Below are 23,932 nucleotides of genomic sequence, written 5' to 3'. Positions count from 1 at the left end.
ACCCCTGACCCCAGGGCCATAAAATTCACAATTTTGGAAAGAGGCATACTTTCTCATCATAATTATGTACTTAGTAAGATTATTTAAAACCCAGGAGCAGAGAAGAAGATTTTGAAAGAAATAATGCATTTTCACTATATCATCAATAGAGCCCTGCCCTAGCACTAGAACCTCTGGACCCGGGGCCATGAATTTCACAATTTTGGTAGAAGACTCAATGGTCATTACATTCATGCTAACAGTTTGACTGCTTGATGTCCAGGAGTAAAGAAGAAGATTTTTAAAGATTGCATTAATTTTAGTGGTTTTTGCCCCACCCCTCAGGCCCCAGGGGGGCAGGGACCATGAAATTCATAATTTTTGTTTCCCTTGACCTATAGATTCTTTATGCTGAATTTGGTGGAAATCGGTTGAGTGGTTGCAGAGAAGAAGCTAAAAATGTTCAAATGTTAACACACGACGCACGAAGCACGACGCACACCGCACGACGACGGACGAAAGCAGGTAGCAATAGGTCACATGACCTAAAAATCTACCATTCAGACGGTAATGAAGGATATGGGGATAGCGAACAGTATTCAATATCAAAGACCATAAAACAATATGAAATAAGTTCAGAGCAAACACTGACGTCTAAAGCATCAGAGGTTGGATCAGGTGCCATGGAGGAGTGAGCATCCCCTGCTGACCGGTCACACTCGCCGCTTGCTCCTTTTCATGATCGACAAATAACGGAAAAATCCGTCGTCAATTCAATGTATAAATAATGGACGAACAATTAGTATGAAAAACGTCAGTCAGCAATTGACTCAATGATAAGCTGTATTTGCTGACAAGGTCATTGTATCGATCAAAGACTTTACGAAATGATGACTTTAAACGAGACTGCTGATATTCTTGTTTCTTCAACTTGTTTGTCAATAATTTACCTCGTTTTAGAAATTGTTCATATGTAGAGCATGCTCTTGCGTATCGAATCAACTGATATAGGTAAAGGTCGTATGCAGGTGATTGAGATATATTGCTGCATAAATGAGGAAAGTTGACAATAGAAATGTTAAAGTCACCACGTTTATCATGGAGCTTGGTTGTTAGATTACCATTAACGTCTTTTAAGTAAAATATCCAAGTATGAAGCAGATGCGTCAGACTCTAGATCTTTGATATCTTTCATCTCAAGCTCACAAGGATATATCGTATCGACATAGGAAAGGAAATTAACATCGTTTATTGACAATACGTCGTTGATATTATAGGGATCTTAAACTTGTATTGGTGAATATTGGCACAAGTTGGCTGTACAAATGCACGAGCTTGCCAATATTCACCAATATAAGCTCAATAACTCCTTTATTATATAGTTAAAACAAATGATAATTATTCCAACTAAAAAAATCACTCATATTAATGATTTTTTAGTATTGAAATTAACGCCTGTGCTGTAAGTGTTCAATATCGTATCATTCCGATGACCATACCGAGCGTTATGATTTGCTTATTTAGGTTTTAATGAGTCTAATACATATTTAATTTGTAAAAAATAAAACATCTTACTCAGATGCCACTTCTTTTCTTTAATTTGGCTCTGAAAATTTGACCAGACGACTTTTTTTGTTTACAACGGTTCAATATTGAACGCTCGTATTCAGAATGTTTTGGACATACTCGTATACGTAATACAAATTCAACGATCAATAAAACGTAAAAATATTGAACGCTAAAATTCTCTAGAGTTTAGGCAGTATTTTATTAGAGACTATTTATTAGCTATAAAATAAATCTAAATATAGAATTGTTCAGCAAGTGATTTCTTCTTTTCACGCACAAGATTTGCACAAATTATGCTTCATATGAATACAATACATGTCTGCTAATAATAGAGGACAATTCGTATCCATGGGAATTCCAATGGATTGTTGGAGGACCTGGTCTCCACAACCACATGGATATTGTCAATCAGAAACTCAAACATCTTTTTGATGTCAACTGCAGAGTACTTGTGTTTGCAATCAGAATGTGTTTTAACAAAATAATTTTGAAAATGACCAATGACCAAGTAACTAAATTCAAGAGTCCAATTAATTTTTGAAAAAGCAGTTGTTAATAATATCAAATAGCCTGGACTTTAATTTATCGTGGGAAATAGTTGTGTATAAAGTTTAAAAGTCGCTGTTGATTTTGGTAAAATCTTGTGATTTCAAATTGTACAAAAGTTCTTTTGAGTATCCACATCTGATTCACACTACTTCTTGAATATACTGTTGCACAGTACTCTTGAAGTTTTCCCTTCACTACTGTCAATATCTTAGCTAGAAGTAAAGAAAGAGGCTTGATTGAACATTAACTGGAAGCTGCAATGTATCTTTGTTTGTATGGATTCTTATGAAGTTTCGGAATCCAATATATATATTGTGGTTCTTGAGAAGAAGTCGAAAATGCGAAAAGTTTACAAACGGACGGACAGACAGACGGACATGTAGTGAACAGAAAAGCTCACTTGATCCTTGGGCTAGGGTGAGGTAAAAAAGATTTAGCCATTATGATATTAGTGTTAGATCAACCCCAGCAGAACATCAAGTACCACAAATTACAACAAAACTTACATGCGGATAGAGGATAAAAGAAATTAAACGTAGGGTGAGCGCTTTTAAGTTATTAAAAATATGCTCAGTGTATTGTACGTGCAACTAAAAAATTGAATCGAATCAAACCTCCAAATTCATAAATCTATTGTGCTTTCAGAGAATCCAGATGCAGACGTTTAAGATTTTATTTCACCTGTAATGCATTTTGATATTTTATTTAGAGATCAATTTGATTTTTTAAAAAAAAAATCAAATTCATGCTATGGATTATTTCTGTATCATTTACATGTGGACAATGTATGCATACCCATTCAAAACTGTGGGCCTTAATTGGCCCGTACATGACAGAGAATACATTTTTACAAGCCCTTAGAAATACAAATTCGTACCCTTAGCTTTTCGAATGTATACACGTAGCCTTTATTTTTGCTGACAAAAAACTCTGTGTTATAAGGAAATATATTTATTTTTTTCAATTTGAGTACAAAACACACAACTTCATAACATAAATCGCTCCTTCAATAAATTGAATTCTTTTCATCAGAAAATATTGTTGATCATTGAATCTGTAGGAAAAACAGGAGTTTTCACAAATAGACATTTACATTTTATTCAACCATTTATTGAAAAACAAATAAGAAAAAAGAAAAAGAAAAATCTTAACAATATCCTGAAAACTTGCACTCGTGAAATAAGTTAAATTCCAAAAAAAAAAAACTTACTTTAAAGATTCGAACGCTTTACTGCAGCAGCGGTAGTGGTTTGTCCTTTGTTAAAAATAGCTTGAGCTCTATAACAAAAAGGAAATAAACAGAACTCATTCCAGCAGAATCATCAGTAAGAGTTCACTCAAGAATATATAAAATTTACAGTGACTGGAAAAGTATCTGGAAACACTGAAACATGTATTACTTTTTCTTAGTCAATAACGGTAAGCAATTTTTATACAGCATTGATGTGAAACAATAAAAATTGACTATTTTAAAACTTGAGGCTAACGTCATCTTTAAAATAATGATTTTTTGCCCTCTCCTTACTCTGGGTAAAATTATTAGGGCAAAAGGTAGGCTAAGGAATTTTTTTTTCTAGAAAAGTTTTACATCTTTGTCGACGGGATAAGACGAATATAATGAAAAGACTTTAAATAGATGAATGACTTTAAATAAAAAAGGAAGTTTTTTTTTTAAATTTTAGTCAGTAACTTGTCAGAAGGCAACCAAACAATTGTTAAAGATCGCCTTATGTTATTTGTTTTGAATGTCTCTGGATGAGCAAACAGATTGACCTTTCTTTAATTTTAATTACTTACGAGTGACACAAGAATGGACACATGTGCTGAAAGACGGAAGTTGAGTCTCTGATCAACACGTGACATTCTTTTTCACATGCAGCCTCGGTTTCATCAGCACCAAGGGTAGCGACCAACTGATCAACTAGGTGAGCTGTCTCCTGGGTGTTCAGGAAAGCTGTTAAAAAAATTTTGGTTGTAACGCGTCATTTGATTGGATAAAAAATTGGTTTTAGTCATTAATATTTAAAATGGACAACCATGTTTGTCTTTCTTTTATTTGAAAATTATTTACTGGAAAGTCAGTTTTTAAAATATTATAAACATGAACTCTTCACCAGCGAAATTTTTTTTCTAGCCTATGTATATTACAATACTGTAGTTTAGATACATATTGATCATACAAAAAGTAATTTTAAAACTTACTGTCCAAAACTAAGCGTTTGGCAGGTGGAGGGGTAGTGGTGTGTCCCCTGTTAATAATAGCTTGAGCTCTGAAACAGAACATCTATCATGAAATCAACGTAATTAAATTGAGCTTTGTTATGCATCAAACATTTAAGAGTTCACTTGTCTGACTTTACAGTTGGGGACAAAAGCAAAACTTTTTAACTTTATGTTGTATTTATTACATAATCTTGGTGTATAGAAATTTTCCTATGGGTATTTTTTTCACTTACGAGTGACACAAGAATGGGCACATGTGTTGGAAAACGGAAGTTGAGTCTCTGATTAACACGTGACATTCTTTCTCACATGCAGCCTCGCTTTCATCAGAGCCAAGAGTAGCAACCAACTGGTCAACTAGATGGGCAGTTTCCTGGGTGTTCAAGAAAGCTACAAAAAGACCAATCTAGTAATAAAAAAATGTTCATTTTCCCCCAAATAACTGAGTTTATTTTTGCTGTATAATTATTAATACGTGTCAGAACAGAACGAGAGAGAAAAATATTTGAAAGTCCAAAGTGCTTACTGTCGAGGACCAGACGCTTTCCGGTGGCAGTGGGGTCTGTGTTAGGGCTGTGTAGGTTAGCCAAAGCAGTCTGAGCACTAAGGAAAATATAAGGAATGACTATGAAGGATAAATTAGATCTGATATAAGGTGCTTTGGTAAAATAATTGGCCCAGGGAATTTTCAAATAATGATATTTACGCTGAATTAGATCCTTACATAGAATATAAATGTCGGAAATCTCCTTGCTTAAAAATAAAATATGAACCATAACTTTTAGAATGTGACTGTTACACGTATTCTATTTATAGTGTCAAAATACGAAATGCGTATATCCGGAAAAATCGTTAAAAATCGAAACGGAAATTAAATGTTTTAATAGGTTAATAGAGGTGTTCTTATTTGTTAATCAAGTCAAGGAAAAGTAATGGTAAGTACCAACGGAGAAGAAGTAAACTGTGGGTTTTGAAAATGAAATCTAAAAATATGTGAAAGCCTAAAATCGGAAGACCATACATGTATATAATGATATATGTTCACGTACATGTATACACACAAATTCAATGATCATAATTAACAGATGCTATACAAAACTGCAAGAAAAAAGTAACATTTCTTTTAATATGTTACATTTCGATACAAAAGTTTACAAACGAAGTCGAAAAAAGGGCTATAAACATTTTGCATGTTTAACTAAATATTGGCATTCAGCAAAATACATAAAAGTGAAAATTTTATCGTCGTGTCACATGAAATTTTAACATTTTTTTATTAATCGGGTTCCTGTGAAATGGGAAAGAAAAATATTTTCCAGTAAGTGAGTTTTGATTTGCTACGAACTAACTTGAAAATTGGCTAGATCAGACATTTCGTACAAAATTGTACATTTTAAAACACGCTTTTCTAATTTCATTCTCACTCTCTATGATTTTGAAACGTTTTTTGTGTGCATTTTAATTCAAAGAAACGAACATACATTTATAAAAAAAAAAAATGGAGAGAAGACCCAGGGACCATAAAAAAAATCATTTTTCCCAAAAATTACAGCTGTGGAAATGTGGTGCTTCTTTTTCTTTTTAAAATGCACTAATCGTGTAACGGCAATAGCTCAGTAACATGGGCTACCTGCGCATTGCACTATAGGTGAATATTTTTTTTGGTTCGAGTCTCGATGGGGCATTATTTATTTTTATTAAATACAAAAGTCAATTCTTTAGTCAGGTTCGTTTTATATACTGATTTATCAAAATTTTGAATTAGATAAATTTTGGTTCTGTTGCACCGAGAGCGAAATCAAATCCAATCTTCTATTCTACTTAAACTTTGATGTACATGAGCACTGATGTACATTTATCATATATGCCTAGTTTATCTAATTGGTGTTCATTTTTTTTTTTCGATGAAGCATTACTGTGTTATTGTACCTCCTAATATAAAAGGTCATAAATGTTACAATCTATCAAGGTATTTCAAACTTAACTTTAAAAAACCCTATGGCAGTTTTTAAAATTTGACCAGCTATATGTATCGTCAGCCAACCAAATCATGGACATTCAAATCATAAATGTTTCGTACAAATGATTCCTGCAGATCACATGCCAAATACGCCCATCTCCTTTTTCAGATTTTTAAAAATCAAATCCAAAAATAATTCCAGATAATTAAAAGATGTTTCTTTATTTAAGAAAAATCGATTGAACTAGCATGGTCATTTTATGCTATCACCTGGACGTCTCAATGTGCATTTCCGGAAATGAGATTTGATAAACCTCTTGAATTATACATGTATGGTGGATTTATCAACGAATAAGGCAACGCCAAAGTACCGCTTTCCTCACATAAACTATGGTACTTTTTTCAATGATAATAAATATTTATTAATCTTGGTAGAGTTATTAATTGAAAATATAGGCACTCTGAAAGAATTTTGAGGAAATATTCATTTCATTTGAACACGAGGCCGAATTTGGCACCAAAAGCACCTAGTAATTTTATTCCAGAAAACAAAAAAAGTTTAGATAAAATTTAAGGTCTTGGGTTTGACTTACGAGTGACACAGGAAGGGACATAAATGCTGCATAACCGACTGTTGGTTTGCAATAAGGGTGTGACAATGTGATTCACATTTAACCTCGTTATCATCTGTAGCTAGTACCTCCACCAGCTGATCAACCAGACGTCTAGCCTCCTCCCCATTGAGAAAAGCTGAAAAAAATGATATATCATAAGGGATTATTGTTCTTTTTTAAATCATTATCTATAGAAAATAAGAATATCCTTTCATTTTTCAATCGTTATATTGTATTTGTACGTATAAAATATCTTCCTCGTAACTGCTATAAAGATAAACTCTTGGGCGGTGAAAACAGGTTTTTTTTTAACCAAGTATTGAAGCATAATTTAGAAAATACTTTTTTTTCAGATGACACAGTCCTGGAGCAATGTAAAGTTGTAGATTAAGAAAATACCCGAAAGAGTTGTATTCAATCATAAAAAATGTAAATGTGTTCATATAGCATTTTACTTACGCTCGGCACATAAATGGGCACAAATGCTGCACTAAAGACTGCTGGTTAGCGATGAGGACGTGGCACTCTTGTTCACATTTGGCCTCGTTGTCCTCAGTGGTAAGAAATGTGACTAATTGATTGACTACATGCTGTGCCTCAGGACCATTCAAAAATGCTGTTGAAAGAAATCATACATTCTGTATATTAACCAATGAGTTTATAATTCACTTTACAATAGACCCTTTCATGGATAACGTAGGTACTACTCTTAATCAGAGCAGAATGATATATCCATGATAAGTATGCTTACGCAAAAGTTTGTGTGATTTACACAATATAATTCACAATTAACGTAAAAACATTTCTTGAATTTTTAGCTGCAAGTAAGTTTTGAGCAAAAAATTTGATAGCCTACCAAATCTAATTTTGGAGGAGAAGAATTCAATTGTCGAAAATTCAAATAAAGGTAAATAAGGTAAAACATACAAAAAGTGCACATGAACTACTTTAAAAAGGGTCCTTTAAAAAACAACAGCAACAAAAAAACGTTTAAGTGCATTTTAAAGCGAGAATTTAATTTTGGCATTATTAGCGAGGGTGCTGAGAGATTGCTAAAATTGAATATCGCTAAAAATCCCTTTTTTGTTATTTGCAATTATTTATAGCGTTTTTGTCTATTTACTTTCATACCTATATATTGTATGTGTTCATCTTGACCTTGGGGGGAGAGAGCTAAATAGGATTTGCCTGATGCTCAATTCCATTCACTTTGTAAATAATTTTTTTTATGAATAAAATAAATAGCTTCTTTCGAAGCATTTTCAAAATGCTGAAGCTACATATCAATATAAATATCAATTTTGAAGTAGAATTCGCTAAATGTGCGTCTTACTGACATTTCACTTTTACAGTAGTGTCATATTTTCTTTTATCGAAATTCATCTAAACTCTTCAAGTTTTGTGACAGAAATACCTGCCACATACGATAATTCTATGGTGCTTTCCATGGGTCACATCTTATTTTTCTGAAACTCTGAAACTTTTACATTATTTTTCCTCTAAATCTTTCTTGATTCAGTACTAGATATCTATTAAAAACTACTAAAAAGGAGAGTGTTTTAACTTTTCCCAAAGTGTGTTATAAAAAAAAAATGGAAAATCCTACTCACTGTCAAAGAGAACTCTCTTTTGTGGAACTGAAAAAGAGGTAAAATAAGTAGTATAAGTAAAATGATATGTCCAAATCAAATCACGTTATTTTTATTCGAATGAATTCATTTTTTAGGCGACAAATCACCCACCAGCTGCCCCAAAAACTGCAGGAAGACAGAATAAAATTAAAAACTTCATTGTTCCTAAAAAGAAAAAAAAATCTATATCAAAATGAAAATATTACAAAACATTGATTCATGTGTGATGTTTGTTAGTATAATTGTTTTTTTTTTTTTTGTTTTTTTTGAATTATATTTTCTAATTTCTGGATACTCAAAACATTTTTTATACATTCAAACATAATTTACTTATATTAACGTCCTCGGTTGATTTTTATTTGAATAATGTTAAGAAATATTAAACATCATTTACCTCTGAGTTCTCCAAGAGTAAGTGAAAGACAAGCCTTTCGTTAGGTCTTTTATGCATACAGTGAAATCATTGGTAGGTCATGTACTTTCTTCGTGCAAGGCTATATCAGCTGACTAACTCCACGCAAGGTTATACAGTGATAAGAATATGTTTTTAAGGAAATTTTCATTCATTTTGGAATTGTTCTACATACCTGCAATATGAAGGAGAGTTAAGTAAATAACGTTTTTAAAATTACTTCATAAGCTATGGAATGTGATCAAAATAATTGTAAATTTGATATGTCGAATAAAGACTCAATTGTAAAAGTGATTTGTTCGCAAATTATTATCTATCATTTTTTGGCGTTTCTGCTCAGCAGAATCACTTGCATCAATATAAAGTTTTGCTTTTAAGCCAGAGCATATCTAGAAAGTTTTTTTTTCTTTTGGAAAAAAAAAACGAAAATTGACTAACATAATATGGCTTGTCGACAGGTATCATTTTAATCCATTTAATATTCTCCATGTTATATCAAATTAGGCACTCAGAAGTTGATATGACTGACTTTTTTTCAAAATTTGAAAATGCACTTTATTAGATATACTGCAGCACTTTGGTTTTTGGTTGAATGTTCCATGGGAATTTTGCAGAATAAGGCATATCAAAACTAGACAAGATAAACAGAAAAAAGAGGAACATACTTGAATTGGGTTCGACCCTTCCTCCATCAACATTTGTAGAAATATGTAAAATGTATACATCGGAGAAAATTAAAAAAAATGTCAATTAGGCTTTGGGCAGATGTTATGATATATTAAAAACATTCAATAAAACCTTGCTTTTCTACTACATGTAAATAAATAAAAATGCAAGTAAGTTTTTATAAACTATCAAATCAAGGTAAATGATAATAAATAATAGTAAAAAGTTGTACTTTTACGATTAATGTATTGCTGTTTAACGTTCATTGCAAGATTTTCCCACTCATTTTAGATGGTATAGTATGTCGGATAACAGCTTCAAATTTAGACCTGTATACTTCGTAAACAAGGTCATTTACTTGTAACACTAAATGAATCATATTGAACCAAAGCCTATTCCATTTCAATATGCCGAGTGCTTTACGAATGAACAGTTGCTTTGCTTTTCATTAACTCTGGTATGTCGCTGAAAGGATCTGATCCATCACAGAGCGAGTGCTCCGTGACTGAACTACCTTAAATATATGAGTTAATAATCACATTTTCAAAGCACTATCACAGACTGTTATTTTTTTTCAAAAAGTACATTAATATGGACTGCATGCAAGGAATGAAAATTGAACAGATTTAAAAGAAAATATATATGGATGCCAGATAATGGGGGCAAAGATGGTGCAACGCGATACCGCTATACATCAATGTAACCATCTCACTCTGTCGAGACCTTTCAGTATCTTTGATCCTGTGTGTGATCCAAGGACCGCCTAAAAATTAGTTTCCAAGGCACTGAACACAAGAGAAAGCAAAAAAGGCTAAATACAAAGAAAGAAATATAAAGAATTAGATACTGATACCATGATATTTGGATAAGGAAGGCTTAAAAATTAGGAAATAAAGATGTTTTTTTTTTCTTTTTCATGACAATATCAAATATCATATTTCATTTACCACAAAAGTCAACAAAAAGAAGAGCGTTGATGATGGCCTGGTATCTTTGCAAATATAATTTATCAAAATCCCTATCACATATCTATTAAATCATCTAATTCCTTATATATAAGTATAGTATCAAAATATCAGTAAATGTGAAATATCAAAAATGTCGCCTGTAATACTACATTTCACATGTATTGAATTTCCATCAAACTCGTAGACGGCACGACTGTAAAATCATAATAATATTAAAAAATCCAGCCACTTCAGGGCGTATAAGTATTCATTTCCTCCCTGTTTTCACCAATAAAAAGTTTTCTTATGATGTAAGATGAAGATGTGTCATATATTATGAGCAACCCATTTTATACTGAATTATTCCATCAAAATTTTAACTGTTGATTAAGATAAGATTTAACAAAGGTATAAGAAAACTAGTGCAATCTTCATTTAAATGCCGTTTGACATGTTTAAACCTGTTGAATAAGAAATGCATGCTGACCTACAGTTTGTCGGTTATCGGAAAATAACGAAAAAAAAACATTGATCGTTCAAAAAAATACAAATATGTGAAAAGAACAGAAAACACGGACTCCTGGAAATTTCGTAGATGTATCAAGTGTCAAGGAGGAGTAGACATCCCCTGTTAACGGTTCATGCAAGTGCAATTTAATTAAAATTAGATGTTAGATCCGCTCGCAAACTTGCTACACTAACAACATCCCATAGAGGGTTAAAGGCCGAGATTTTTAACCGTACGGTTTTCTCAGGTAAGGGGAGGGACTTAGTTTTACATGCGTGGCATCCCGAGGCATTGACGGTCGTGCAGACCGTGGGAAGCGCTAATCACTATACACAAACAGTATACACAAGAAGTCCATGGGTATTACCTGTACAGCTTGATGGCCTACTGTTCATCTTAAAATTAGTAGAATTCGACATCGTAAATAAGAAAAAATATCAATAGTAATTAATGATAATTGTAAAATTTCGTAATTTCAGACTCATATCTAATATCAAACAAACAGAAATCTCGCAGGCCGACTTTTTGTTTAAAAAAAAACTACGGCGTGTTGTACGTCACATGTACAGCAGCAACGACCTGAGTTCTTTGTAAAAAAAAAATAATAATAATCATTTAATATGAATTTCAGGTATAATTTCAAAGGTAAAATACTCGTCCTTGTCTGTCCCTTTCAAAATCTTAAAAACTATTCATAATTATTGTATTTATAGAGCTTCGATCACGGTCAAATAGTACCAGTTACTTGCCGTTTGTATAAAATGTCGCGTGGTCCTATTTTTAGCAAATGTACATTCTGAGTGAAAAATTGGCGATAACGATGGTTTTGTAAACTTAAAATTACATACAAGTATGTGTGTATTTTAAGTAAATTTAGATTATAATATTACAACGTTAAACAAAATATGAAATTAATGCCAACATATGTATTTCTTTCAAAACTATTTTTAACATCTGTGACCTTGAACGGAGGTAACAACCCACGAAGTAAGAAATGTTCGGTTATAAAAAGGAAAAGAAAAGAAAGAAACTCTTAATACTTGTCCAGGCGAAGTTGTTACTTATCAGATATTTTGTTTTTATCCTTAGTTATCCGTTAAATGCAAAAAGTGTTACCAGCTTATTTTCTCCCAATTTTTCGCCACGTCTCAAACCAAGAATCATTCTTAAATTTTATGAGTGAAAACAAAATTTCATTCTCCTATGCAATTTTCATTAGTGAAAATATGCACAATCTTGATTTATTTTATTGAAATACAATGAGATAAAAAAATCATTTTTTAATGACATGTTTGCAATACAGATAATTAATTAATTATAATCAAGCTGAAATTGTTTTCATCGAAATGGCTTCCTTATTGCGATGGTAATTTAGCGGTAACCATCAGAGGACCAAAAGTTAGTTTGATGGTGGCCACGCGTGTCAAGCAAGGTAAAAGAGATATACACAGGGACTAGTAGCTAACTGTCAATCAATTTCAAGTACCCAATGACGGACCTTAATTCATTTGATTGACAGGGGGATACAGACCAGGTAAATCTGAAGGCGGTGCTTATTATCTCGGGCTTTAAGTCAGATGTCAAATTCGGAACACCTCTAGACTTATTCGCTTCAACAATATACAACGATTTTGCAGGCGACGATTTGATTGGTTAATAGAATTGACCTCTGACGTGACCCTTAATGGGATGTTGTTAGATGTTAGTGAAGCGAGTATACGAGCGGATCTAACATCTAATTTCAATTAGATTGATGCAATTCAAGTGGCCACTAGATATTGATCGGGTAGACAAACTCTGCGTATGTAGTTAAGTATACAACAATATAGCATTTGCGATCGATATGAAAGAATTTCGCCAAAATAAGACCCAAAAGTAAGATAAATATGTTAACAAAATCAACATAACGAATTCAAGATTAACCAAAATGCTACTTTAAAGAAGGCTGCTAAAATCCCCGAAACATCAATTTACTTGTGAGTAGTCTGCTACTTTTTAAAAATGTATCTAACTCAGAAGAAGCTTTTAAGTAAGAAATAAGATAAAGAAAAATGTATAAACATTATAAGCAGGTGAAAATGGGGTATTACTTAATAAAATAAGGAAATTGGACGATAGAAAAACTAAAATCATCTCGTTTGTCATGCAGTTTGGTTTAGTTGCTCATTAACCTTTATCCTGTATGATCATTAAAACATTGAAATAAGAAAACTATGTTGCAGCATCCATGGTGTCTTTTATTCCAAGTTCACTGATATATAAATGGTGTCAACATTTTAATGAAAATAACATTTTTTAATCGATAAAACATTGTCGATTTACCTGCATTTCAAATTGAAGACCACAGTGAGAGTTTTCTACTTCTTGTGTAAAAGAATTTTGAATAAATTCTATCATATCTAGGAATGGAATATAAAAACAGGTCGCTTGAAAAAGGAGCACAATTATTAAATATAAAAATTTCAAGAGCATGTTGGAAAGCTTGGTTTTCGAAGACTACATCCATGTTGTCAATGGGGAACGCCAGCAATCCCTTAATATTAACGTCAAAGTAGTTGAGCGTACATTCACAGTATTTTTTTTACAAAGTAGGTCATTTTGCTGATGACCAATCAAATGACGTTAAAGTTCTAATGTTTAGTTTTTATTTCAAAGGTAGCTGTTTATTGCCTGACATCACGGCGTAATAAGGATTAATATTTCCATGATCGGAAACAATACGACCATATATATAAAACTAGATTTTGTGAACACGGATTTACTCAAGGAATATTTCTAAGTTTTGTGTAAGCTATTGGTGTGTGAATCATACAGATTTGACACTTGTGTAGATATGCCTATTTGCAAGTCTGTGTGATTCACACACCAATAAATCACACTAAGCTTAAAACATTCCTTATATTTCATATTTTACATGTTTGAAAGCACCAAAAATATACTCAATATTTGAATTCCTCCCTGTTCTATCTCGTTATACGTTTACTACCTTCGATATATCCTTACTGTGACGTCACATTAACACACGTTTCTCCATGTATATTTCTACGCGCGAGCATACACGCATACACGAAAAACGTTTTCAAATCAATGTCACAGTTGGCTTAGGAAAAAAAAACACACGGAATGTAGAGATATTGGAATGATTTACCTGCACTTTAAAAGAATCAGAATTTTTTCAAAAAGAATGATATTACTGATGCAAATTACTGTAGTGTTTTCTTTCTTTATTATATTTGCATGGAAAACATTAATCATTTAATTTCTATAAAATACTTGATTCTGATTGGATCAAAAATTCTTTTGATAACTGCATCAATAAAATCTAGAGTTCGGTTGCACTAAGCAGCCGGAACTACTTTGACAGTCGGTACATGTATATTCCCCGCTTCCAGGTTACTTTTTGAAGGAATAATTAAATAACTTTGCTTTAATAAATATTTTTCTGAATTTCGGAACCTGTCCGTTAGGTTCCTGACTTACTTTCTACTTTCGTTTCATTTTGAATTATCCCCCTTTGCTAAACAAATTAAAATCGTCTGCATGACGACAAAACAGTTACGGAAAAGAAGGGAAGAAATAGTTTATTCGGCATACTTTTCTAAAATGTTTGACTTTGAGATATCTGGTATGAAACAATAGAACTCTGAAAAAATGTTTTATTATGCTACCAAAGCGGGGAAAACCGTAAATCTGTTATAAATCGAGGGAAACGAGCGATCGAGAAAAACGCCACTGCATGAATTGAGAATGGAATTCTTTAATCTTGAACTATCGACAGCAGACTTTTTCAGGGTTTTACAGCATTGACAGGTTGTGATACGTATTTATATATTCGGTTTGAAATTCAAATGAAAAGATGCGCAAATGAAATCCAAAATTTCTGTGATCTAGAACTGTTAGGATATTTGAGTAGCTTCCCGTTACATTTACGAACTTAGATAACTTACCGGGGAAAATATACCAAGAGGGAAAACATAACAGGTAAGTTTTTTTGTGCTTAAGAACTGTAAATTATTTTGGAGACTGTTGGTAATCACACAACAATATTTGAGAACGTTTTTGGTAAGCTGGTTAGAGCCATTTTGAATTTTCAGCAACGTTAACGTTAATTGGTTATGTATTCGTGCGCACTGTATTTGATGCATAAATTTAATAGAAAAGTGAAAGAAACTTTCATTTTATTAATTTAAAATCATAATTAAATGATAAGAAATGAATGTAATATTTTTTTCTTTGATCGATGTATCAAAGAAAAATTTGGACGGAAAACTTTTTCATCAATGCGCTACGCGCATTGATGAAGTTTTCCGTCCAAATTTTTCTTTGATACATCGATCAAAGAAAAAAATATTACATTCATTTCTTAATTCCATGAGATTCATCCTTTCAACAAATCTGTGTGTTTTTTTTTCTGTACCCCTGGATCATTCCATTTATAGTCTACGAAAACACGATTCGCTCTTTTCGCACAAAGTGTCACTAAGCTATCTTCGTGTCATTTCCTTAGATTGTTCTCTTGTGTGAATGGGTGTGCTAACTTCATTGATTTAAATAATGTTTGTCCTTTCAACCTCCTTTTAATGCTTCAGAAATTCTATCTATATGTTTTATCTCATTCTTCTAAATAGTATATCGTATATACATGTATCACTATTTGGACATGCAACACTTGAGCAATGATTTTATTTTCTAATTTGTTTCCCGATCCCGCTGTTAGTTCGTTCCAAAATTGGCCTAGTCCAGTAATAATAAACAACTTACTTAAAAATACACACAGTGAATAAGAAACAAATGTAAAATCTTTGATTTTTCTTTTCACAAAGGCTAAATATGAAATTGTGATATTTATTCCACTAATTTTTCCCTGGGAATTATTGTGTGATATGAAGAAAAATTGTTAGATTTGACGTATGGAATTTTTGGTGGGAAATGGTGGTTTTACATGTAACTATTCATGAAATTCATTCCTCTGGAATTAACGTAATAAATTTTCCTCAGACATATTTTCATTATCTTGTCGAGTAAAAAAAAAATAAAGATTTCATTGCAGATATGACAATATTCTTTTAGCATTGTTCATGAAGTTATTCAAGGAATCTTGATTTCATATGTATTTTTTTTCTGAAATACTAGTACTAATTTAGGTAATATGTTACAGTATTTTAGCAAGAAATATATATGTTTACGAGTAAAAAACACACACATGACTATATGGGCAAGTTTTTTTTTTCTACATTTGACAATGAAGAAAAATAAACAGCGTTACCCAGAAAAATTTCATTTATTTAAAAAGATGTTGTTTAATTACACACAATTAATCTGTTGGATGATAATCTCCTTCATTTCACAGAACCAGATGGAGCATCTATGTGTATCTTCTGAACCAATGACTGGAATCTATAGATAGAAATGAATTTAAAAATGAAAAAAAAATCTTTGAAGTTACATGTAAATGGATTTCTTGTCTCTAAATCTTCTTAGATTGCATGCAATATTTTTTAACATAAATTCTTAAATGAAAAAAAAATTAAAACAAAATATGTAAGCATTAAAATACAGATATTTTTCGGGTATATGCTTTCAGAGAAGCATCTTTTATTTATTTTTTTATTGATCAAAATCTAAAATCTGGCACAGGGATGAACAGAATACGTACGAGTGGCAAACCAGAGGACAAAGGTAGTGCATGAAGTTGTCGGCGTGTACGACGACGGTACACTTGGACTCACAGGCAGCCTCTGTGGGGTCTGATCCTAGAGTCTGGACCAATGTGTTCACAAGGACGGCGACATCAGGGTTGTTGTGAAGGAGGGCTACAAAAATGATATATATGTAAATTTTAAGAAAAAATATTGATGATTATTACAATCTGCATATCGTCCTTAAGGTCATACGCAACGTAGCTTGAACTTTATTGGGTTCTTCCCTGGAGTTGAAGAGTTCTACTAAATTAAGGACCTGTGTGCAGTACTTTTAATGTCTATATATGGATTTGTACACTTCTTCTAAAACAAATTTTGTTTTGTAATTTTTTATATATCTTTCTTTGAATAATGCAAAAATTTTCATAATTTGATATCTTCCAAAAAACCCTGGCAACGCATACTGATTTTTTTATCTATGAACATCTGATGGCACAATAATCTTAAATCAAAAATATCTTGAAACATTATCAGTAGGGAAGGTACCTTGCGTATGTCCTTAAAATGGAAAAAAAACCAAACATGTTTGATACGAAGCCAATTTAACATATTTCGTCTATGTCACTGAGACGTTTGACCCCTTTTTATTCCAATTTTACTTACTAGTATATATATTTGTTCCACACGTTTTTCTTAAACATTTATATGCTTGTAAAAACTGTCACCAAGAGCATATCAGTTCACAGAGTAGCGTTTTGACTTATTTTTGTGGAATTGACTATTTGAAAACGATATTTGATTTACTCTATATACTTACTATCAACAAGAAATCTTTTAGATGGGTTGGATGCTGGTGCATTCAAATGGATCTTAGATACCAACTGCTGGAATCTTAAAAGCAAAAAAAGAAGACTTAACATGAAATACTATGCATAAAAATTGACACATGAATTAACAAAAAACTTCATATATATGATTCATAGATAGTTGAAAAAAAGGATCACACAAGAATTATTTTTTTTTATTTATTACGCTAGGTGTTATTACTTTTAATAAATCCACTTCGATTATGAGTTACATTCTATATATCTGCGCAGCACAAAAATGAAGCCACTGGGATATATCATCTTTAGGAGAATACTATTTTTTTTAGAATAAAATTCAGCGCAGAAATATTGAAAGGATAATCTGTTACAGAAAACAATCAATTCCTGCGTTGTACAAAAATAAAAGTTTTCACTATTGATAATTCTTTTTGTTAGTTTTGACACCACGGCATAACATGTAATTAAATGATTAAAAAACAAACATACGAATGACAGACAAACGGACAAAGATGGTGAAGAACATTATCGGCGTGCATCAGTACGACACATTCTCTCTCACATTGCTGCTCTGTTGGGTCCGATCCAAGGACATCCACCAAACCTGTTACTAGGACATTGACCTCTGGGTTTGCCAAAAGGGCTAAAACAGAGAGATTGATGATTGGATGTATGCTGTTTTACGTCACATTTGAGTGTTTTTTACTTATATATAGACGATCTTAAAACATTTTTTTTATAACGTGAATAAAATCCATAAAAAATCAGTCACTTACTGTCGACCAAAAATCTTTTTGTGGGAGATCCACTTGGTGTGTGATGGATGCTGTTAATGACAGCTTGAGCGCTATTTGAAAACGATAAATAAATGGCTATTCAAAACCAAAAATGAAGGTATAATACTCCCTAAGCAATGGCAACATCTAGGGCCTTTAAGACTAGAGGTAAAACAACCTTGAATGTATTACGTAGATGCCATGACAATCCACCTTTCACGATCTTTGAAATAAATGCACGTAGACCTTTTATCTATGGAATATTGAGTTAAAGTGTATTCAATGTAATTATATTACCTAAAATATACTAAAGAAAGGACTTCAAACTCCTTCAATCCTATACTGAATAAACAGGAAATGTATGAATTTTTATACATTTTATACATTCGAGGTTGCTTTTCCAACCTATGACCCGAGATGATGCGACTGCTCCTTTAACCTTTAGGTATCACTTTTTGTTCAATTTTACCAATGTAAGAAATATTAAAAACAATATTATCATTGTATTTGTTACAACGATACAATATTTAAGATTAAAGATGTGTAACATTAAAGAATGATAAAAGAAAAAGACAATTTAAAGATGACTATAAAAAATCACATACGAGTGACACAAGAAAGGACACATATGTTGGAAAACAGATGTAGAATCTCGAATAAGCACGTGACACTCTTTCTCGCAGGCAGCCTCGTTCTCGTCTGTTCCCAGGTTAGCCACCAGCTGGTCTACAAGATGAGCTGTCTCTGCTGTGTTTAAGAAGTCTGCGAGAAGAACAAGCATTTTGAGAGTATTGCACAAGCAATAAACATCCCCTACCGGGTCCCTTTTTTCTTTAGAGTGTCATTTTATAATATGCAAAAGATATGAACAAGTTTATCTGCTTGATGTGAAAATTGTGATTGTGCATGCATATAACATATATAAGAAATGAACCACATCAAGACGAAAATTCAACTCATTTTTCAATGTCTTTTATCACTTCATATTTATCATGTTGACCATCGGAATTTGGCGCAGCATGAACCGATCTAAAACCATTACGAAAAATTAAAATCCCATCATTCTATCAAAAATCAATGTAGCGAAACAACATTTTAATATTGATATGTAACTTATAAAGTTACATTCACATACAACAATACAGCTGAATGTCTGCAAACGTTTAGAAAAAAAAGCGGAAAAAACAAGTAGAAGTAGGACAGCTTGACAAACAAACACTTGGACAGACAGACGGACGAACGTAAAGACAGAAGCAGAGGAAATAAATAATCCCCTCCGTTTTCATCGGTAGGGTACTAATAAAGAGATTCAAGTAAATTGTAATCCTTTGTGAAGATCCACTAGGTATATATTCCATACACTCTTATGGCTTCAAGTACATGAGAAAAGGTAATTAAAACATGATAAGCAAACTTACTATCGAGGACAAGACGTTTTCCTGTAACAGTTGGGTCTGTGTTTGGGCTATGTAAGTGGTTCAGTGCATTTTGGGCTCTAAGGAAAGTAGAAAATTATGAAAACGTGAGTTATTTGCACGATAAGTAATTGTTTTCCGTGAACAAGTGAAGAAAATGACAACTCTCTTTCATTATGATTTGAAGTGGAAATTTATCATCTGAATGAATACTGATAACTTGAGTACCATGGATATGTCGATGTAATTTGACTACTGTAGAAGTACTTTTTTCCGCGTGGTATTAATTTACGCTATGTACGCGGTCACAAATTTTCCGCGGAAATGTGTCCAAGCGTACCTAATTTAAAACTAAGGCATATAGAGACAATCTAGAAAATCAGCGTAATTTTCTTCCTGCAAATTTAACAGAAATTGAGATTCCGCTGAATTATGACCCCTTGGAAAAAAAAGTACGTCTACAGTATATAAAAAAAGTGGTAAAAACTTCAAAATTCTTCTCACTAGCACGTATCAGAAAATTTAATTTTTTTTTCTCCATCGAATTTGAAATGAAGACTTTTGATGGTTTTTACTACTTACGAGTGACACAGGAAGGGACATAAATGCTGCATAACCGACTGTTGGTTTGCAATGAGTGTGTGACAATGTGATTCACATTTAACCTCGTTGTCATCTGTAGCAAGTAACTCCACCAGTTGATCAACTAGATGTCTGGCCTCTTCCCCATTAAGAAAGGCTGAATTTGGAAAAAAATTATAGAAATTGTTCTTCATGAATGATTAATACATGTATTTCTACAAAAAAGGAAAATAAAGTAACGGTGTATATCCAGATGGTCTTTAGAAGTTGGGAAAAACATATTGGGTTAGACTCAAAATGGAGAAAAATATATGATTGAGACTTAATATGAAAAAAGTGTTCTAGTTATTAGACTTTGAATATTAAAAAAATGTCAAAACGAAGAATTAATATATTGTTCATTCCTTTTGACTCTTTTTGCTGAAAAAAGATGTGAATATTCTATGTTGTTTTCAGACTATAGTTATTTTTTCTTTATTTTTTTAGCAAAATTATACAACATTATCATAAAATTAAATGATGTTTAAAAAAGCAATTTACATTGTCAGCAAATTATGTGAATCTTGACAATATCATTAGTGCAGTTATTAATACTTACTGTCAAAGAGCAATCTTTTTTCGGGAACTGAAAAAAGTATGATTAAATTCAAACGACATATCAGCACAATTTCAAAAATGGTTTGTTTTCATTTCTTTCATAAAAATACTTACCAGATGCCCCAAAGACAGCCGGCAAAATAAAGAGAATTAAAATCTGCATTGTTCCTAGAGTGAAAAAAATACATTGTTATTACTACAAAAAAAATTAAAAGAAAATGAATGACACATTGTCGACATGGATACAGGAAAACGAAAGCGTAACATTTAAAAAAATCAAAAAAGGGGGCAGGAAAAAATTAACAGAGCAATTTTTAGCAAGATAACGTTTTTATCATCAGCATTACTGCAATTACATTAACCTCAACGCAAAATGTTGCCTTTAGTTAAAAGCTTGAAAATATAGATCTTGTTTACTTTCAAACATATTTAAATTTGAGAACTTTGTGATCACCAATGTATTGGGATCTCATTGTTTGTAGGTCACTCTTATACATCCCTTATAACGTTTATTTTTAAACATATTAATGTATTAAATCTTCCATATTAACGCCTAATCTACGAACAATTGAAATGATGCTTCCCAACGAATATTGACTCTCTAAAATAAAAATGATTCCACAGTAAAAAACAGGGCTTTTATGCACTCGTTATCAGTTGACAATAGATTGTATCAATATAATTTTATATATGATATAATAAAAAAATGAAATACTGATAAGATTTTTTTTGCGTATATAACATCGAAAAAGAAATCAATCAATTATTTAGTTAAAAAATTAATTTCAATGATCTATCTAGAATCAAAATACCATTCAGAACATTAGGAATATGCAAAGGATATTAAATATACTAAAAAGTTATGTAATTTTAATTCATAACCCCTTTTATACTTCTTAAAAATGCTTTTAATATTACAAATATACACATTCATTTTTAATCATGATATATTCTTCATTATTTGAATTTGAAAGAAGAATAATGATAATTTTTGCGTTTTCTGTCCCGGTAATAAGATTGAAAATATTGTTTTGAATTCAAATCGCAGTTTTATTTAATTTCGTGAATTTTGAAATATTTTTTTTTTCATTAACGATAATAATAATAACAGGATTTGAACAATTCTCAGAAATATCTCAAAATGAATTGTCTGTATATTTTTTCTTTGGGAGAACTTAACAGAATAAAATTAAAATCCTGTATTACCTCTTTGCTTTCCAACAACGACTGAACAATGAACCGTTCTTTCTGTCAAGATTGCACACTTATGTAGTGGGGATAGGTCATGTTTTCGCCACACGTGATGATAAATCAGGAGACATTTCACGGACCGATAAGAATATAGTGCATATATTTCTTATTAAACAAAACCTATTCCTAAGTGTATTGAGAAATAATTTAAAAAGTGATCACATATTGTGAACATAAGTCGCTGATTAAAGCTATTTTTTGACAAGTTAACAATAAAAACAACTTAAAACATCATCCAAACCAATTTTCCTACATTTAATATGTGTTTTGTTTTTTGTTTTTTTTTTTTTTTTACTTTTTATTCTTCGTTAAAAAGTTAACGCGTTAGTGTTTGAGAGAGTGTAAGAGGCTGCGTTTGCAAGTGCATGCGAAAGATAAATTAGTTTTATCAGGATCTGTGTGATTTTGCGACACAAGTACACCGCTTCGAGGTTCCGATCAAGGTTGTTGTCCTCTTTAAATGTAGCTTTATGGTTTAATGTATTTTAGATTTTCTGCATTCTGGTAGGTGGGGGAGGATATCGATACTTGTTTCGTAAATTATACCTTTTTTTTCATTACGGGATCTGTAGCAATATGGTCAAAGACTTAATATATAAACGTAAATAAAAAAAACACATAACGATAAAATTCTGAAGCTACCCTTAAATAGTGTTTAATTTTAGCGAGCGCAGCGAGCTCAATGGACTAACGTGTAAGAACAGAGGAAATTCGGATTGAAATATGTACATACGTCAGCGAAATTTCTCTGTGAAACATTCCCAGAATTCCTGCACTACCCAATGTCCTTTGCGAAAATAAATAAAAATAAATAAATAAATAATAACGTAAAGCATAAAAGGCTATCAGTTTGTACAAATCTTTTAAAGAAACAAAAAATAACTCTACAATGTTTTTCAACCAAAATTGCACTAGGTCTATAGTTTCAAACAGACGCTCGGCTGTCTCCGTAAGCTCCGACGAGCTCCGTGATGTCGTGTGACGTCACAACTAGTCGAGATGTCTTGTGCGGCTTGATGTTTGAAGTGGCTGACCAATTTTTAGAGTGTTTTTGATGGTACAACTGCGCTCGCCCCAACGGTCACACCGTAAAACATATTAAAATCTCTTGATATCCTCGCTATCTTGAAGCTTTTTCCTTTTAGTATTGACTAGGGAAAAGAGAAATACAACTGTATTTATGCAATGACATCCTCTGAAATAGGTCAAGTGCTGTATCAAAATTTACTGTCTTTCTTTGCATCTTGATTTGATTAAGCTATTATTTCAAACGCAATTTCCATTCACAAAAAAGATAACAAGGTTATATAACCAGTGTAGTTTTCCTAAATAGTAAAACTAATTGCAATTGAGGTTCCTTCTAATCCCTCAGTACAAAGAGATAAGAAATATTTCATAAAAACGGTCAAGTACCTTTGTGTATTCAATTTGGAATTTAAACTTAGTTCTACTAAAGATGGTCATGGTTTGGAAATAACGTTTTGATTATGTCATAGCCAATTAATCAGAAATTTCCGATTACACCAGGAGGCAAAGTACTTTAAGTAAAGAGATCGTGGGATGACATGGAAAACTTCAAATAGTGATGACAGTATTCCTTAATATTAGCATTAATATAAACCGTCGGCAGACATTTAAAGCTTTTATAACCAGATGCAATGCCAGGATCTAATGAATATCTTAGAACAATTCACATACGATTATCAAAGGAAGGTTTTAAGAATGCTTTTTTAGATTCTAAAAGAAATAACTACTGTAACTTTACGTGTGGAAAGAGAGAGGAATAC

The 23,932-nt window shown here is 32.0% G+C and overlaps 1 protein-coding gene and 1 pseudogene across 1 annotated transcript; both read right to left on the bottom strand.

The window, feature by feature from the left end:
- Nucleotides 1-3,297: 3,297 nt before the first annotated feature.
- On the bottom strand, nt 3,298-8,968 carry LOC134280157 (uncharacterized; annotated as a pseudogene).
- A 7,352-nt stretch (nt 8,969-16,320) lies between these two features.
- Nucleotides 16,321-21,060, bottom strand: LOC134280155 (uncharacterized). The gene is made up of 10 exons (XM_062762583.1): nt 21,009-21,060; nt 20,896-20,922; nt 20,298-20,454; nt 19,719-19,795; nt 18,906-19,062; nt 18,301-18,371; nt 18,014-18,167; nt 17,518-17,591; nt 16,715-16,871; nt 16,321-16,455 (listed from the first exon to the last, which is right to left on the bottom strand). The coding sequence occupies exons 1-10, from the start codon at nt 21,055-21,057 to the stop codon at nt 16,398-16,400; spliced, it is 981 nt and encodes a 326-aa protein (XP_062618567.1). The 5' UTR covers nt 21,058-21,060; the 3' UTR covers nt 16,321-16,397.
- Nucleotides 21,061-23,932: the final 2,872 nt, after the last annotated feature.

This window comes from Saccostrea cucullata, unplaced genomic scaffold (assembly GCF_032062105.1).
Source record: "Saccostrea cucullata isolate Sc308-1 unplaced genomic scaffold, CSIRO_AGI_Scuc_v1 ctg429, whole genome shotgun sequence".
NCBI classification, from domain to species: domain Eukaryota; kingdom Metazoa; phylum Mollusca; class Bivalvia; order Ostreida; family Ostreidae; genus Saccostrea; species Saccostrea cuccullata.
The sequence above is the reverse complement of the archived record's forward strand: the minus strand, read 5'-3'. Positions and strand labels throughout refer to the sequence as shown.

Coding starts and splice junctions, on each gene's coding strand:
- LOC134280155 (XM_062762583.1), bottom strand. CDS start 21,057: ATGCAGATTTTAATTCTCTTTATTTTGCCGGCTGTCTTTGGGGCATCT. Junction 19,063..19,718: donor AAAACGTCTTGTCCTCGATA/GTAAGTTTGCTT, acceptor TTCTTCTCGCAG/ACTTCTTAAACACAGCAGAG. Junction 16,456..16,714: donor TGTCCTCTGGTTTGCCACTC/GTACGTATTCTG, acceptor TTCTATCTATAG/ATTCCAGTCATTGGTTCAGA.